The 17763-nt window shown below is 47.5% G+C and overlaps 1 protein-coding gene across 1 annotated transcript in view; it reads left to right on the forward strand.

The window, feature by feature from the left end:
* The window catches only part of ACACA (acetyl-CoA carboxylase alpha), a 96645-nt gene that overhangs the window by 29059 nt on the left and 49823 nt on the right, over positions 1-17763 (forward strand). The window contains exons 27-35 of the mRNA XM_017730878.1: positions 337-426; positions 844-962; positions 8091-8114; positions 9849-9992; positions 10520-10616; positions 11835-11942; positions 14231-14287; positions 14596-14640; positions 17346-17528. Of these exons, the coding sequence (XP_017586367.1) occupies positions 337-426; positions 844-962; positions 8091-8114; positions 9849-9992; positions 10520-10616; positions 11835-11942; positions 14231-14287; positions 14596-14640; positions 17346-17528 (867 nt within the window). The remainder of the gene's footprint in view (positions 1-336; positions 427-843; positions 963-8090; positions 8115-9848; positions 9993-10519; positions 10617-11834; positions 11943-14230; positions 14288-14595; positions 14641-17345; positions 17529-17763) is intronic.

Here is a 17763-nt window from a genome sequence, read left to right on the forward strand (position 1 = left end):
TCTTCCCCCAGAGGGTGCTGGGCACTGCCCAGGCTCCCCATGGAATGGGCACAGCCCCGAGGCTGCCAGAGCTCCAGGAGCGTCTGGATGAGCTCCTCCCATATGGTCTGGTTTTGGGTGGTTCTGTGAGGAGCAGGGAGTTGGACTCAGTGATCCCTTCCAACTTCAGGTTTTCTGTGGTTTAATATAAAAAAGTCATAATCCTTCATGAATAACAGCAAAAGCTCAGAAATCAGAACAAGCCAGGCTTGATTTGGGTTTTTTTCTTTTTTTGCCTGATCCTGGTTGCAAGACAGAGTTCTCTTTTAAACCTCTGCTTAATGTGATCTTTTCTAGAAACTCATTTTGTCTGAGACATCCATCTTTGATGTGCTTCCCAACTTTTTCTACCACAGTAACCAGGTGGTAAGAATGGCAGCTTTGGAGGTAAGTTTATTCCCATTTAAAAATAATAGTATTTTTAATTTTTCTGTGGATTTGGTTTGTTTTGAGCACTGCCACCCTGCAAGATCCAAGAGAGCTGTAGGTTATGTGTAATTGTCTGTGCTTGGAATCTGGCATTTAACAGCACTAACATTGATAACTGAGTGAAATTTCAAAGTCAAGTTATATTTGTGTGAAGACTGAGGTGGTTGAAGGGAGAAGGTGAAGCTGCTGTCAGAGGACATGATCATAATCCTGATGGTTCTGGCCTTCCTCAAAGAATAGCTTTAAACTCTGGTTGAGTTAGAGTTTATCTAGCTGCTCATTTGGAGGTATCTGTTGAGTTTTTAATACTTTTGAGGTCTCTGGTGTGTTATTTGCCCTCAGCCCAGTGCAGCTGATGGAGTTCTCTGTCCCCAGGTGTACGTTCGGAGGGCCTACATTGCCTACGAGCTAAACAGTGTCCAGCACCGCCAGCTGAAGGACAACACCTGCGTGGTGGAATTCCAGTTCATGCTGCCCACCTCCCATCCCAACAGGTCAGATCACCTGCCTCTGGAATTGGAGATTCAGGAGGGGCTTGTCCTGCCCTGGCAAGGAAAACTTGCAGTGGGATTGGTGGAGAAAGGGGGTTCATTTAAGCATGATACAGTTTTCATGTATTTTCTGGTTTTTAACTTCAGCTTGGGGAGTAACTTATCTCTAGAATGTCAGTTCTAGCTGAATCCTGAGCCTCCCAGAAAATGCAGTTCCAGACAGAATAATCAACTAATTGGAATCTTAACGCAGAACAGTCAAACAGTCTCTGTGCTCTTCCTGCCAGCCCTTTCTAACTGTCTGTGTGGCTCTACTTCTCCTTCCTGGCTTTGCTGGATAAGGTGACATCGTTTATAGCACACGATTTTTTGACAGAGCAGACCAGGATGAGAGCTTTATATAAAATTCTGGGGTTGGCATAGTTTGATTTTCAGGCAGTTTTGCATTTCTTGTGACTACGACCAAAAGCATCAACTCTTGCTGCCCAGAGAAGGGTGGCATCTCTAATTCATTTAAAAAAAAAGAAAACTTGGTTATCAGAACTTACAGGAACATTGAATCAGAGTGGTTTGGGTTGGAAGGACCTTAAAGCTCATCTCCTTCCAACCCCTTGCACTGGAGCAGGTTGTTTCTGGGTGTCTGTGGGGTCGGTCTGTCCCGTGTTCTCCCCAGGAGGGTGGTGGAGCTGACGCTTGGGTTCATTCCCTGCTGGCTCCGAGGTCGCAGTGAGTCCCCTTGGCCGCCGGGTGCCACTGTTGGTCCGTGCCGGGCACCGCGGCCCTTTCTCCCTCCTTTGTCTCCAAACATCTTTTCCCTGGTTTTATTTTTGGTGGGGTCCAGTCTCGCTTCATTGAGAATCCATCAGTACCTTTTATGAAATGGTTTTCAGAATCTGGTTTGCTGGAAATGAATGGCTGTCCCCAGCCGGCCCCACCAAGCACTCCTGGTACAAATGGGACGTGTTTGGGCTCATCTGGTCCCTACATTTCTAGAATATTTGTAAATAATTGCATACTATTTTTAGTACCCCTTTATAATGCTCTCTTCCACCCTTCATTCTCCTCCATTTCTTCTCTGCTGGCCTCAGTTACCTTTGTTGCTCGGGGATTTTTGGCCTGCCAGTGCTGGCCACTGCTCTGCTCTGTGCACAGGCTTAATCAGACAAGGTCAGCTGGAAGAGGAGAGACATTCCCTGCTCCAGGAACAGCTCTCTGTCCTGAAATCTCCTCTCCCCTTACACTGAATTGGCTGGGACAATGTTCTGAGCTCAGTTCTGCTCCTCAGGCTGCTGGGTGATGGGAAATGCAGCATGTTCCTTGTGCAGAGGGAAGCAGGGTCGGGGGCAGGTTCAGCCCTGCAGGGGCAGGGGCAGCTCCTGGGAGGTGCCTCCAGCTGCCAGGGATGAATTTGGCTGCTGGTGCTTGGGGCAGCTTCTTGCTCTCCCTCTGGGGTGGCTGGAGGGTGCCCAGGGGGAAGCACAGGGTGCCCAGGGGCTGCTGGTGGCAGAGCTGTTTGGGTTTTAGGAGCTCTGAAGCCACACCTGGTGTTAAATTCAGGACATGGAAATCTCAAAACTCTGACATTGTCCTGCTCAAGTCTTCTTTGTTGTTCTTGACCATGGTCTGTGTTCATCACGTGCTTTTCTGTATCTTTTGTAGCACAAATTCTTAGGCTGAAAAGTGAAAAACGCATTCCAAGGGCAAATCCCAAAGCCAAAATATCCCAAAATGTCCCTCAAGGCTCTGCAGGGCTGGTGAACCAGGAGCAGATGCCAGAGAGCCCTGAGGAGAGCATTCCCTTTGGGAGATGCTGTTGTGTGATGCCACACATTTTTCACTACTTCCTCTGATATTTTTAAACCCTGGTCCCCTTTGTGAACCTTTGAGAGCCCAATTTTACTGAAGCAATATTCACGTAGAGAAAACAGCAAACTGATAATGGTTTAAATTCTAATTAGGTTTTAAAATTTATGTTTAAATTCTTTGTTATTGGTATTTAACCCTGCTATGCCTTTACTTACTTGTGGCAGAAACAATCCCAGTCACTCTTGAGCTGCCTGATCACAGCTCAGGCTCAGACTTTGTATTTTTGGCCATGGAAGGATTGCCATCAGCTGCCCACAGGGAAGCAGAGAGGACAGAAAAGCTGTTAAATCTGCTGACAAAGGCACAGAAGTGCAGCCTGCTCCTGGTGGGTTTTGTGGGCAGAAACTGTTCGGGGAATTATTTGTTTAAATTAACAGAAAATGTCCTAATGTAAGAATCCCCACTGAATGGCAAGGGAAAGTCACAGGGAGAAAAATAGCTTCTAATGGGAATCACAGAGGGCTTTATGGATCCATCAGCACTCCTTGTGCCCGGTGCAGGGCAGATGAGGAGTGTGGTGTCACCATCTGGCAGCAAATGGGGTTTGTGAGCCCTCTCCGAGCAGAAATCCAATCTGGAGGCTTGGATCCAAGGGGATCTCTGGGATGCCAATGGCCACACGCTGCAGAGGGGACTGCAGACAAGTGCTGAGTGCAGAGCCTTGCCTGGGGATAACCTGCCTCGTGCAGAGGCCTGGGGAGAGGAGATGGGAGGAAGAAATGAGCCCTGTTTGGAGCTGTGCTTTGCTCCCTGCTTGTTCTGCCAGCCCTGCTGAGCTGGGAAGCGGTGGAATATTGACTGGTGCTCAGAGAGTTCAGCTGCCTTTGTGAGGATGGCAGCCCAGGTGACAGACACTGAAAGGCCTTTCTGAGGTGTTCGTGAAACAGGCCTTGCCTAATCTTAGCTTAAAATCTTCTGTTCAAAGAAACATTGTGTGTGGAGGAGAGGGAATTATAGTGCTTTTTCAACAAAAGTATTTCTTTCTAATCCCCTCTCCTCTCCTGCTTTCCAACAGCCTTTCTTATGTGTGAAGCTGTAAGGTTTAAATTAAACTGGGACATTGTCTGCTGTAGCCAGCTCTTGCTGCTGCCCTGCTCCTCCCAGAGCCCTGCTCCTCCCTTCTCTCCAGCTCCCCCAGCCAGGGTGTTCAGCTGCTCCCTTGATCCCCCCTTCCCCAGTAACAGATGTGCTGGAGGACCAGGAGGGAAGAACTCAGAGGCGAATGTGCTCCCACAGAACAGATCCCTGTTTTTGTCAGAGCTGGATGTGCCCCATGTGTCAGATGCTGAGGCAGGTGCTGGCAAGGAGACTTAGAGGTGCTGGCTATATCCTGATTTTGGGATGTGGCAGGGATAGCCCAGGGCTCTACCTTCTGCTTTGTTGAGCCCCAGAGGAAACTGAAACACAACCCAGCCTGTTTTGGTCCCTGTTGCCTCAGCCATGCCTTCCCAACCCCTCTGGGCACTGAGCCCACACCTTTCCTCTGTCCCATGGAACACCCCCAGCTGCCACATTTGGCCTTGAGATGTCCTGAGGGAGCTTGGACCAGGATGTACCATTGGAAGGAGGAAGTGAGGAAGGTTTTAGCACTGCAGATGAAGTTTTGATGATGAGCCTGCTTAGCTGTAAGGCAAGTGTGACTTTGGGGACTGGACAAACGAGATGTCTGATACCAGCTCACCCTGCTTGCCTCTGGAGCCGGGAATGCACACACTCAGCAAACCTGGATGTAGAGGCAAATGCCTTGTCTGGGTTGAATTCATTCTTGGGACTGCATCCTGTTGTCCGTGGTGCTTCCAAGGGTGGAATTCAAGCCTAGGTGTGAGTTGCTCTGTATTTCATCAACATCACCAAACCACAGAATGGCCAGGGGTGGAAGGACCTCAAAGCTCATCTCATTCCACCCCTGCAGTGGACAGGAACACTTTCCACTAGACCAGGTTGCTCAGAGCCCCATCCAAGGGTATTCCCATCAGTATAAATGTCTCAACGATCTTGTGCTTGGTTTTGCCTGGAATCTCCTCCCTCTGTGCTTGTGGATGTTTGTTCATGCCCTCCTTGGACTTCGGTGTTGCTGATTTCAAGGCTTAAGAGTGGTGCATGATCTCTCCTTTGCTGTCTCCTGATGTTTTATCATCTATGGGGTATTTTGGTTGTTCCCTTTTTGTCAGCCTCTTCCTTAGCTTAAAGGCAGAAACCGTTTGGAAGGGTGAAAATCAGATTAAATATCCCTGGTCCCAAACAGTGCTTTTTTAAGAACCCCAAACTTGCAATTAGACTGTGTAGAGGTTTCTTCCTGCTATCATTTAACAATGATCTATTCATAAAATTTGTATTTCTGCCAGAGTGAAAGCATTTTCTGTGGGCTAGTTGCTGAAACAGCCTCTGGCATCACTCTTTGGATGCCAGGAGTGACCCAGCCGTGCTGCTGTGAGCTCTGACCCTACCTGGAGCCCCAAAGGAATAACTCCTGGGGTGTCAGGTAGCCTGAGGTCCCCTCCTTGTTGTGAGAGTGGTTTGTATAGGGAGGGAGGAGGGGAGAATGATTCCAGGACACCTGTAAATCCCTGCAGCGCCGTGCTGAGGTTTGATGTTAATTAGGCAGCAGGCAGCAGTAATGTGCTGCTGTTCCCTTGGCTTGCCTGCCTCGGAAAGGGCAAAATCTTCCAGCAGAGCAAAGAAGGGGTGTGGAAGGGGCAGCAAACTGAATGGAACGATGATAATTTTATGCAAATTGGACTTCTGTAGCAGATTCAGCTTGGCTGAATCACAGAGGGAGCAGAAGAATAAGGGAAGAAAGAGGGAGAGGAAAAACCCAATCAAAATGTATGGTTTGAGGCATGTTTCACAGCCTTCTAGTTAGATTCTTCTACAGGAATGAGGAAACATAAGAGGAATGGCACTGGTCAGAGCCAGTGGAATTGCTCTTTCTCCTGTGGTACTGCTGTTAATAACTACAAGTGGGTTATTGAGCCAACCTCTGCTGATTCCGCTTTGCTGCCTCATTTCCAAAGCTTTGCCCTGCGCTGGCACTCGCTCGCAGCTGGAGCTTTGCATGCATGGCCATGGTGTGGGGGGAGAGCTCCTGTTTGACACAGAAAAAGGGAAAGAAAGGGAGGAGGGGGCAAGAGGAGCTGAATTCAGAGTCACCGGGAGGTGCAGGGGGTGCAGGAGCAATGGGGACAGCGGAGCTGGTGCACGGCTGGAGCAGATCCCTGCTGAGATCGGTGTTGCTGGTCAGGAAGGGCCCTTTTGGGAGTTGAGGAGGGCTCAGGAGAAGGGCTGGGGCTGGTGTGGAGAGCAGGGTGTGAGGCTGAGGGCAGCAGTGCCAGTACTGCCCCATCGCTGTGCCCGTGTCACCCCCGGGCCTGGTGCTGCTGGGGGCTCTGACGTGGCCCCGGCTGCATGGGCTGGCCCTGGCGGGGAACCAGGGGATGGTTTGGGTTGGAAAGGACCTTAAAGCCCATCCAGCCCCACCCCTGCCATGGGCAGGGACACCTTCCACTGTCCCAGGCTGCTCCAAGCCCCAGTGTCCAGCCTGGCCTTGGGCACTGCCAGGGATCCAGGGGCAGCCCCAGCTGCTCTGGGCACCCTGTGCCAGGGCCTCACCACCCTCACAGGGAACAATTCCTTCCTGACATCCCATTTGAACCTGCTCTCTTTCAGTGTCAATCCACTCCTCCTTGCCTTGTTTCCCCCCCTGCCATTCCTGCCTGAGCCTCCTCAGCTCCGTATGGAGTGGCAGGAGCCGGTTCCCAGAGCACAGCGCCAGGGTGCCCTTTCTGAGGCTGAGCCGAACATTTGTTACACTGTTTTTTTATCCCTCTCTCTTCTGAAAGCCTTCCAGGGACGGCTATGGGAGTGTTCCTGCTGGGGGTAGGAACTGCCAGTCCTCTTCCAGACTATTTTTTCCAACTGAAGTGGATCACATGCAGCTTTCCCACTCTTTGCCAAGCTCACAAAATAGTCCCAACCCCCTGAGGGCTCGAGGCCCGTTCTGTCCTGACCACAGGCTCTGCAGCACAGGGTCTGTCCCCACCATCCTCCCCCCCCAGATTAAATACTTGTGTTATTTACCATAACAGATATGGTTTTAGTTTTTATTGTCCCCATTTGGTTTAAGGAGGTTATGGGAATTTTTTGTGCCTCTACCAGTAATGCACCCAGCACATCACCTTGTAGTGAACGTGACTGTGCTGTGACCAGAGTTTGGGGACAGGAGCAGGGCAGGCAGTGTGACCATGGAATACACTGGTCATTGAGCGTGGAGACTTCATGCTCAGTAACTTGGGGTCTTGCCTATGGTCTAGGATGTCAGAAAAGTCTGTGGTTCCTGAAGGGAGGGGGGTGAATGTCCACTCACATGTTCCTCAAAGCTCTCCTTTCCATCTTTGGATTCTTGCTGATCCCTTTGCACAAGCCTCCTGTGTGCAAGGACTTTTTTGATTTAATCTTTGCTATTTTGCATGTCACATCCCAGCAATTTTTCCATCTTGCATGGAGCACTCTCCGGGCTGTTCCTGGTGTGGGCTGGGCTGTGCTGTGCTGCTGTTCTGCTGGTGTGAAAACATGCCCCTCACTCCTCTCTGCCTTGTGCGCATCACTAAGCCGTGGTCTGCATGCAAATATGGGGAGAGTCGGACTGATGTTATAAAAGAATTGGTAAAGTTTTCCTGAAATTAGCCTTAAGTTTGTTCTTTTTAGTGCTGAATGCTGAAAATGCAACGTATTCCGTGGTGCTGTGAGTGTTTGCTTTGTTCCTGCATTGTGGGAGCCTGTGCGTGGGCTGCTGCTTAGCCTGGAAGGTTGGCACTGAGGATTTGGCTTGTTTTCCTGAACCTGTTGCAGTTTTCCTGTGTGAGATGGTCACTATTTTTGTTTTTTTGCCTCTCTGCTGTTTGCTGTTCTGTCAGGGAGCACAAGCTCCCCTGCGGTCTGGCTTTGCACTTGGTGTGTGCAAAGGGCTTCAAGTGGGGACTGTGAAAGGGGAAATAGGAACATGGGGGTCCCTTGGAAATGCCAGGTGTTTTCCTGGGATATTTCACTGTTTGCATGTTCTCTGCATGGCCTGGCTCTGCCCATGGCAAGCGAAGTCAGGCGGTGGGTGCCTCCCCAGGGCCCTGGCAGGGAGTTCTCCCTGGCAGCTGACAAATTTGGGAGAGTCAATTGTAAACATGTTGCTGGTCTGTGCATCAGCTTGATGATGGTTCTTTATGATGGCTTTCACTAACCAGTCTGTGACTAACTGTGGTTGTTTGATTACAGAGGGAACATCCCCACGCTAAACAGGTACGGTACTCATCATCTTTTCCAATTTCAAAGGCAGACTAGAAAGAAGTAGCCTAATCCTGAATGTTTTAACATGTTTTGTTGTAGTGCCCTTCTCTTTACTTGGGAAACTCTCAACCATGACTCTTCTTTTTCCTTCCGTTTTCCTCTCCCTTTGTCTAAAACATGTTTTCAGCTTTTCTTAAAAAGAAAAAAAAAAATCTTTGTATGCAGCAGTCTTTGAAATTAAATTTGCTGGGTGACTCAGCTCATCTGCAGTATGGTACACAGCAAAGTGCTGTCCTAGGGTCCTTTGGGGCACTGGATTCCCAGTGTTGACCCTCTGGCAGGGTGTCACAGTGACCCCAGGCAGTTCCTCCCAGCCCAACCTGTTGCTACCCTGGTTTCTTGTCCATAGCTTAGAATTTGTCGAGGCTGTTTCACCTCCCTCACACCATAGATGAATCTACATCTCAAACAGCTGACAGCATGTTTTGTTGTGGTTTGGATGCTAATTTTTCCTCCTGTGTCTCAGTTGAAAAGTATTTCTTGTTTTAAATAATACATGAGAAATGTCTGCTGTCTCTTTGTTCGGTTCCTGTTCTGTGATAGTTTTTGTAATAGTTGTAAGAAACGTACACCAAGGCATGTCCTGAAAAATCCCTCTCTTTCAAAACGTGAATACCTATTATTTATTACGGCTTACAAACCTATTTAGGGAAAAATAGTAAAAATGGGCTTGGAAGTCTCACGGCTCTTAATCAGAGGTAAATTGTGGAAACAGAGAGTGACTTTAGGCATGGAGAGCTATTAATCACACTGATGATACTTTAGACTTGTTAACACTGTACTTAGGGCCGTATCACAGTGCGTTTGGTGTGTGGAAAGGAAAAAATCTCAGCAAAGCTGGGAAGTGGCTGTGGCAGGAGTGCAGCTCAGAAATTAGTGTTAATTATTGTAGAGAAGGCAAACCCCAGCTGTGGTCACCAGAGAAAGGTCCTGTCTAACTGTGTGCTTTTCCTCGCTGTGTGAGAAACTTCCTCTGCCAGTCTTGACCATGGCATTGTGAGTCTTTAACAAACCATAAAAATCACAGAATCATTGAGGTTGGAAAAGACCTCCAAGACCACTGAGTCCAGCCTGTGACTGATCCCCACCTTGTCACCCAGCCCAGAGCACTGAGTGCCATGTCCAGTTGTTCCTTGAACAGAAAGGGTAGGAATGTGAGTGTGAGACTCAGTAAAGAGTTTTGCAGAAGTCACTGTACCACACTGCATTTGAGGAGTGCACATTATAGTTTGACCAGAAAAATAATGGAATCAATAAGATAATACAGCATGGTGTGCTTCAGCCTAATTTGTAAAAATGTACTGAACCTTTCAAGTGTCAAACCTTAGAACTGGTGCTGTTTGAATCATATTCCACTTGTAAAGCAAAACATAAAGACAGGAGGAAAAATAAGTTCAGCTTTGCATAGTGAGAATTCTCCTGCCATGTCAAGAAGTACCTGTTTAAAGGGATTGTAACGTTATTTGCTAACTCTGAGTGTTCCTGTACATTGAGGCAACATCCAGGTAAGGGCATTAGTGGCACCAGAGGCGTGGCAGGGGCTCTGGAGAAGGCTGAGAAATCCAGCATTTCTGTTGGATGCACAGCCACGCTCCAGCTGGTCAGAACACATGCCCAAACCTGCTCCAGGTGCTGTCCTCCCTCCCCTGTCCCTACTGACTGGGCTCTTGTTGACTTGCTGTCTAGAATGTCCTTCTCCTCCAACCTCAATCACTATGGGATGGTGCACGTGGCCAGCGTCAGTGACGTGCTGCTGGACAACTCCTTCACCCCTCCCTGCCAGCGGATGGGCGGCATGGTCTCCTTCCGCACCTTCGAGGACTTCGTCAGGTGTGTGGGCAGGCTCGGGGTTGCTTCTGTGGCCACCTCCCCACCTGGGCCCTGACAGAGCTGGCCAAAGGCTTTGCCAGGTCTAGAGTCAGGTTTAGACTGGTCCTGAGTGTGTTTCCCTGCTTGGATCCCTGTGTGTGTGTGTCTCCTTGGGCTAACTGCAGTCTCAGGCTGCTGTAGGAGCCATTTGCAGCCAGAGGGATCAGCCTCCCGGGTTCCTGCTGGCTGAGGACCATTTGGGAACGTGCTGATTGTTCCTAACGCTCTGTGGATGTGTGTGTGGGGAGTTCATTGTGCTTCCAACCTTTTGGGGTGGGCAAACGCCCAGCAGAGCCCTCAGCCTGCACCCAGGAGGTCTCTGACAAATGTTGGACGATCCAGACTCTGGTTTGAGGATTTGCCTCCTGATCTTTGAGCCCAGCAAGGGAAGGAGCCCTTTCCTCCCAGGACTGGTGGGTTTGGTGCTGGGGTGCTCCATGTGCTGGCAGCAGTGTGGTGGTGACTGGTCCCTCCCTGGTGTATTCCAGGATCTTTGATGAAGTCATGGGATGCTTCTGTGACTCTCCCCCGCAGAGCCCGACGTTCCCTGAGGCCGGCCACGCTTCCCTCTATGATGAAGACAAGGTAGGGTGGGTTTTTTCTGGAAGGTGCTCTCAGGCTGGAAGCAGGGCTGAAGCTGGATGCTCCTCCCTGGCTGGAGTGCTGGAGGCAGGAGTTAGGAGCTTTGTGTATTTATGGCTGTGATTTGCTTGCTTGTTCCACAGCAGGTGACTCGGTGTAGGCGTCCGCTTTCCAGCTCTGGTCTGAAGCTACGGCTCAGCCTCTTGCTCTCCATGTAAATTTATTTTATGGCTTTTAGCACCAGCAGAATTACTGCATCCACAGCAGCGTAACTGAGAGTTTAAACCCGCTGTTAAGTCTCCAGACCTGCACTGTGCACCAGGATGTTGAGCTGCACCTTCACCCACCTTAGTCCTATGTCTGACTTGCTGTGTTTCCTCTCTTACACCCTTCCCAGTCACCTTAAATCCTGATTCTTCCCTCTGTTCGACCTCTTGGAACTGTTTTTAGGAGGAAAAGCTGAGTGGAGCTGCTCAGTTTTTGCAGTGATGTGGAGAACAGGTGCAGAGGAAGCGGGTGGCCCCTAATCCGTAGGGGTAGAGGTCCAGTTTCCCTTAGAGACACAGGCAGCTGCTCCACAAGAGTGAGAAGCTCTGCTGGAATATAGTCTGTGTCCAGAACAGGGCTTTGTTTTCCACTGATCCCTTGATCCTGATGTGTGTAAGCACTGTAGCCTTTTACAGAATATTACTGTCAACCTTAAAGTCCTCAGATCCCTCTCTTTACATCCCCCTCACCTCACCAAGGTAATTTCCTGTCCAGACTCACTTTTTCCCAGTTAAACACAGGCTCCTAAAGGCTGAATTTGTAATTGCTTGGAGCTCTAATGTAATTGATGTTTCCCCATTATTTAATGTTGTTGTAGATATCAAAACTCACACTGTTTTGCCCCTACACTTTGAGTGTGATTAACTTAATTACTTTTCTTGATGCCGAAGTCCTCTGCTGTCCTTGTGCTGCACCTGGTAAAGAGAGGCTCTGACCTTGTCTGGTCCTCAGAGTTGGATTCTCCAAAGGAAGCTCCTGTTTGATGTTTGTGGACATTGACTTCTGGGAAATTGCAGATTTCTGAGGCTGGATTTCCCTCACCGTTTTCCCTGGTGCTCCGCTGAGGTCATTTCCCCCAGGGCATCTCTGCTTTAAAGCTGGATTTAGGGAGCCTGTTCTGAGGACTGGCAGGAGTTGTTACCTGTTTAACTGTGGGGAATATTCTCCTTGCAGAGTGCCCGGGAGGAGCCCATCCACATCCTCAACGTGGCCATCAAAACCGACAGCGACGTCGATGACGACAGCCTGGCTGCCATGTTCAGGGAGTTCACCCAGAGCAAGGTGAGCTCTCTGCATCCCCCCTCTGGGTCTCTGGGGTTGTGCAGGACAGGTTGGGAAAAGTCTGTTTGTTCCTTAGGTTTGGGGGTTTTTGTTTGATTTCGAAACAAACAGATGTAACAGTTACATCCTTAATTTATCCCACCTCAAGCTTTCCCATTTCTTTGACTGGATGTAGCTGCACCTCTCTGAAACCAGCAGGTCACTGTTTCTCCTTCTAATCTGTCAGGTCAGGACTTCTTCCCTTAAAGTTTTGATGAGATGAAAGAGTTGGAAGGTTTTAAACACATCTGGTCCATCTTCAGTAGCTGTCTCCAGATGCTCTGAAAAATGTGTTCTATCCCTTTCCCTGGTGGTAAAGTTAACGTATGAGTAACAGAGCCATGGAAAATGACATTAAAATGTCCTGTATTTTTGTATCACCATGGTCTTAATGCCATTAAAATGTATTGTCCTTGTTTGTATGCTGAAGCCTCCACCTTATACGATATTCCTGGCACGAGGTGGAGTTATTTGGCATGTTCTGTTGCTCCTTCCTAAGTGTGGGATACACTTCAGAGTCCCAAATGTTGGTGCTGGCTCAGCTGTGAGACAGCCTGGGTTGGGAACAGACTCCTTGTGTCCACTCTGGGCTCTGCCTTGCACCTGCTTTTCTGGTGGTGTGAAGAACTCCAGCAGCTTGTGGAGCTGAATATCCCACCAGGAACTGGGATTCCTGGTACTGCACTGGTTATGGGAGCACTGGGGGAGCACCTCCAACTTCTCAGTGTGGAAGGTGGGAAGAAGTCCTGCAGAAATCAGGGGTTCCAAAATGGGAATGGCATCCATGTGGCTTCAGCAGCTTTTTGTCTCTTTAAACAAGGAAAACAATCAAATCTAAGAATTAAAAGTAGTTCTGCTTTTCATCTGCTTGATCATGCTCTAGGCATTTTATGGGAGGGGATAAAAGGAAAGAAATAAAATATAAAAAAAAAAAAAATCCCAAACCACATTAAGCTATCAAATAGGTTGATCCAAATTGTCCAAATAATCTTCCAGTCCCAGCATGTTGTGTGTGGTTTTTTTAATAGAAATTAGGATCATATACTTGTAAATGACTTGTGGAGGAGATTGAGGCAGTCAGTGGAAATGGAGTTTCTCCAGGTGCTGATGGCTAATCGCTCTGTAATAGCTGTGGCCTTGCTGGGAGACCCACATTATTACCATGTAATCAGAATCCTGTTGCTCTGCTGTTATTGTCTGCCACTTGTGGAATTTTAAAAGCAATAACAATTTTTGCTTTTTAAATCACGGCATTATTAAAGTTATTTTCTTCCTCTTGCCATGAATATAGTCACTGCTGCTCATTTTCAAAGGGCTTAACCTTAGTGAAACATCACAGTCTGTGCCGAGAGGGGCTGGTTTGCTCCTGCTTGAGCTGAGCTGTTGTTCCTTTTTGTGTTCTTTGCTTTTAAATTCGAAAAGGGAGGAGGAAGGAAAAAAGTTTTAAGAAGAGGAGAATTACAAGATCTTACCACTTCAAAGGATCAGTGGTGTGGCAAATACTGATGGCAGCACTCCTGTGAGAGGGGGCTTAGGGGAATTTGAGGGAGAAGCAGTGAGAATGGATATTCTCTGATCTGTTTGAAAAAAATAACTGACACCTGCCCTGTATCACCTTTGCAACATAGAGTCTTGGACTCTCAGGATGGTTTGGGTTGGAAGGGACCTTAAGACCCTACCTGACATCCCATCTAACTCTTGTCCATCTAATTCCTTTCATGTCCCTCTCCCTTCTATTTTAATGCCATTAAAGTACTAGAAGGTGACAATGAGGCCCCCCAAAGCCTTCTCCAGGCTGGGAGCCTGGATGTGTCCTTTGGACTGGGTTATCCATGAGCTAGTATGGGCTACATGCTTCTGTGGGTTGGTTCCTTTAAAACTCATTTTCTGTGACCTTACCACATCTACGCTGTGCTCCCTTCAGAAAGCAATCTTGGCAAATGAACAAGGATATTTCCTGCAGGATTTGGGTGTGACTCCTGTGCATTCCTGCTTAGCCAGGCTCAGCTGGAACTCGCTGTTCCTGTGATTTAGCTCTTTACCTGCTCAGGTGTAAGGGATTGGGGTATTTATGCTGCTAAAGGAGTGTCAGGTGGGGAAATCCTCCCTCCGAGGAGGCTGAAGTGGAGCAGCAACTCAGAGGCAGAAGGATCTGCAGAGTTTTTTCATTTCACAGAGGACTTCAACATGTTTTTAGTCTGTTCTGTTTCTGCTAGTCCAGTCACCTGTTTCCATCCTTGTTCTTACAGAAATCAGTCCTGATTGAACACGGCATTCGGAGGCTGACTTTCCTTGTAGCACAAAAGGTATTTCAACATCTCTCCTGATGCTCAGAACGCTTTGGTTTTTAGCTCATTATACCATTGGCATCTGACATGTTTTTTCCCCCAAATTAAATGCTGTATTTACTGTATTTCGTTCTCTCTTCACTGTTTTTTGTCCTCTAAAATTTGAGATGGTTTTCATAAATTCGCATAAGAAAATTAATTTACAATTGTAAACAATCTTGACACCTCTTGTATTCTTGAATTAATTGATTTTTGATTTTTAATCCTAATTGCTAGCTGTCTTCTGCTTTTTTTTTCTTCCTATATGTGTATGTTTCGTTTGTAAGGACTTCAGGAAACAGGTCAACTATGAGGTGGATCAGAGATTCCATGTAAGTAAAAAGGGCCTGGAAACACGGTGGCATAAAACCAGGAGACACACAGGGGGCTCTGGGCTTCTCATTTGGATCTCAGGCAGGCATTGAATGCTCACACTGGCGTCAAAGTGAAGTGTTGAAGTATTTATTTGAACATCTGACTGCAAACCCAGGCTGGGCCCGTGGCATTCAGAGGGGCCCCTGAGGTTCTGAGTCTCTCTTGTTACCTGGCTGAGCTCAGGAAGCCACACTAATAAAAATTCTGTGTGTTTCAGTGTTGTCTTCTGTTCTGAAGTGCAATTATCAGTGAAACCTTTGTATTTCTCATGTAGTGTGGTGATTTCTTTTGGCTTCTTACTGATCTTAAAATAACTTGGAGCAGTCACTGAAGGGACTTGTTAAATTTTGCAGAGTGGTTTTGTGATGTGAGAAATGTTTGATGCTGTTACTGCTGAGAATTACTCCCTTCCCCAGGGCTTGGGCATCACTGAGGGCTGGTTTAGGTGGCACTGTAAGACATAAACCAGGTTTTTATCTCTTGGGTATCTACTTTTTAGTGCTGGAAGTTATTAGGAGCCTTTGAAGTGCAAGAAATTCATCCTGTGCTCAACACAGCTGGTCTAGGAAGGTTTATGAAGGGAAAGCTAGTTTACAAATCAGCAAAAATAGTGTTTGAACCTGCGTGGGAGTCACCACGTAGGAATTGTTGCTCACAGTACAGGTACAGAGGTGTCAGTCAATGGCTTAGGTAAGAAGCTGGATTCTGTGGAGAGGTTTTTGGGACCTTCAGCAAGAAAATCTAGACTTTAGATTTAAAATAGGAAGTTTTAGAGAATGGAGTGGGTGTTGGGGGATTGAAAAACCAGAGTTGCTGAGTAAGTGCTGTAGGATGTGTCAGAGGTGAGGAAGGAGGCACAGAACAGAAGGAATCATCCCCCAGCTCTCCCTGGCCCCTCAGTGTGGTGTGTCATCTGGCTGTGAAGTTTGTGGAGCACCTCTGGGAGCTGCTCTGTCACTCTTTATTACTGTCTCCTATCCCAGCCCTTCATTACTGGACCAACTATTAACTTAGCCAGGGCCTGGGCTTGGGTTTGTTTTTGTTTTAATTACAGTCTATATAATTAGTTCCCAGCATGTTGAGGTAATAGAGAGTTGCTCCAGCAAGCTTCCAATTTCCTCATCTCATTAGGTTTTTAACGTGATTATTAGTATAATAATCAACTATGATGATTTCTGGTGTAGCTTTTCGCATTCTGCGGTTTGCAGGGTGTCTTGATTGGCTAATTTAGGCAAATTATTTTGATTGTCTTGATGATGGTTGGTTGATTAGAACACAGCAGGGGTATAATTCTTCCGCCTAGGAAATGGAGCACTCTTTTGGATTTTGGTACCAGAGCACTGAGGATTTTTGTGTGTGTGCACATCTAATTACGATATTTGCCCACCACACCAGTGAGATGCCTTGGAAGCAATTCCATTAGTGAAGGAATGAGCATGGAGATGGTGGGAGAAGCTGGCAGCATGCAGAGGAGGACAGGTAGGAGGGATTGGGAGAAGTGAGGAAACATGAGGTTGTTTCTTAGATGATGCTCCCAGACAATGAGCGTTTCGGGTGAGCCTGAATTTCCAGGCAGTATTTCTTGTACCACTGGTTATTTTTGAAGAGATTCCAGGCAAACTCAAGTTATTTTGCTCAACTGAGAGTCATCAGGTGAGGTTTGGGGACTGTTTTACTTAGGAGGGATGGAAGATGACTGACTAGAATAGTACTTTTAGCCCTAAAATCTGTGTTGCTCAGTGGTGGCTTATACACAATCACTGGCTGTCACACTGACTCCCACTGGGGTTATTCATTTTTCATGGATAATGGAACGTGAGCCAGAAATTCAGTGACTCCAGGTCAGGTTCCCTGGTTTTTGCTTACTAAGACAGTTCTGGCGAGTTGTGTGTGTCCCTTCAGGTCACCTTCAGCACGGGCAGCTGCTGTTCTCATGGGGTGCAAAGCACTGACCAAAGCTCCTCTGCCCAGTAAAAGTGTAATTCCAGAGGAGTGGATGGGTTTGCCTGGATGGAACTGGAGGGGCAGGATGCTGTCTAGGCTTTCTCTCTTCCTCAAAGACTTGTACAATATTTCAGAAAACTCTCAAGGCTCTGCCAGGGTTTTATCTGTGCAACAGAAAACTGGAGAAACTGAGTGGTATTTGGGGGACTTCTGTAATGTTTTTGCTGCTCCATGCAGGAGAATAAAGTTATTTGATTACAACTCCCATTTTCCCTTGGGAAGAGAGTATATCTGGCAGTAATGGTATGAAGAGAGCTGCAGAATAAAATCATTGTTCTGTGTACATCTGCATCCATAACCGACTGTTCACATCACTCCAAACATTTCCACAGGAAACTTAATCATAACAGAACTAGAAAAAGTTTCCCACTTCTCTCTGGGCACCTCCATGTTGTTGTCTGTTAATAACTGACAATAATAATCTAAAGCAAATCAAGTAGCCTCTGTTGCATTAGTGAAGGCAGGTTTAAGCTGCCTCTGCTGTCTTCTTGAGGGTGACTTGCTTTTCCACCACCTTTGTAATGTTGCAAAAGTAGCTGGGAATAACTTCTGTCACTTCCTGTGCTGTGGTGCTGCCCCAGGAGCGGCCTGAGGGCACTCTGGGGACATCAGTGCTTGCTTTGGGAGGACTAACACTGTTGTTTTTATTTTCAAACAGAGGGAATTTCCAAAGTTCTTCACATTCCGTGCCCGGGATAAGGTGAGTTGGATATTCTTGATACTCTTCTCCAAGTGTTGGCTTTATCCTTCTTTCATGCAGCGGCTCCTTGGAAGCAGGGCAGTGATTCACTACACAGAATCAGGACAAAACCTTCTGGTTTCTGTGGAAAAGAGGGATTTTTGAGGGGGATTAGTTTGAGAACTTGCTGTCCTGCAATTTGTGTTGTGCTCTCAGCACTTCAGCAATCTCACAGCTCCCAGTGCCAGTGACTGCGTGAGAAGTCTGGGTTGGAGTATTTGAATTTCTTGGGTTTGAATTAAATATGGAATTTCAAAAGGGGTGTTGTCGAGTTCTTACCCTCAGTGTTTCACCTTTTCAATCCCCTCTTTCCCCACCCTTTGCTGTGTCCGTGGAC

The sequence above is a fragment of the Corvus brachyrhynchos genome, unplaced genomic scaffold, assembly GCF_000691975.1.
Source record: "Corvus brachyrhynchos isolate BGI_N302 unplaced genomic scaffold, ASM69197v1 scaffold283, whole genome shotgun sequence".
NCBI classification, from domain to species: Eukaryota; Metazoa; Chordata; class Aves; order Passeriformes; family Corvidae; genus Corvus; species Corvus brachyrhynchos.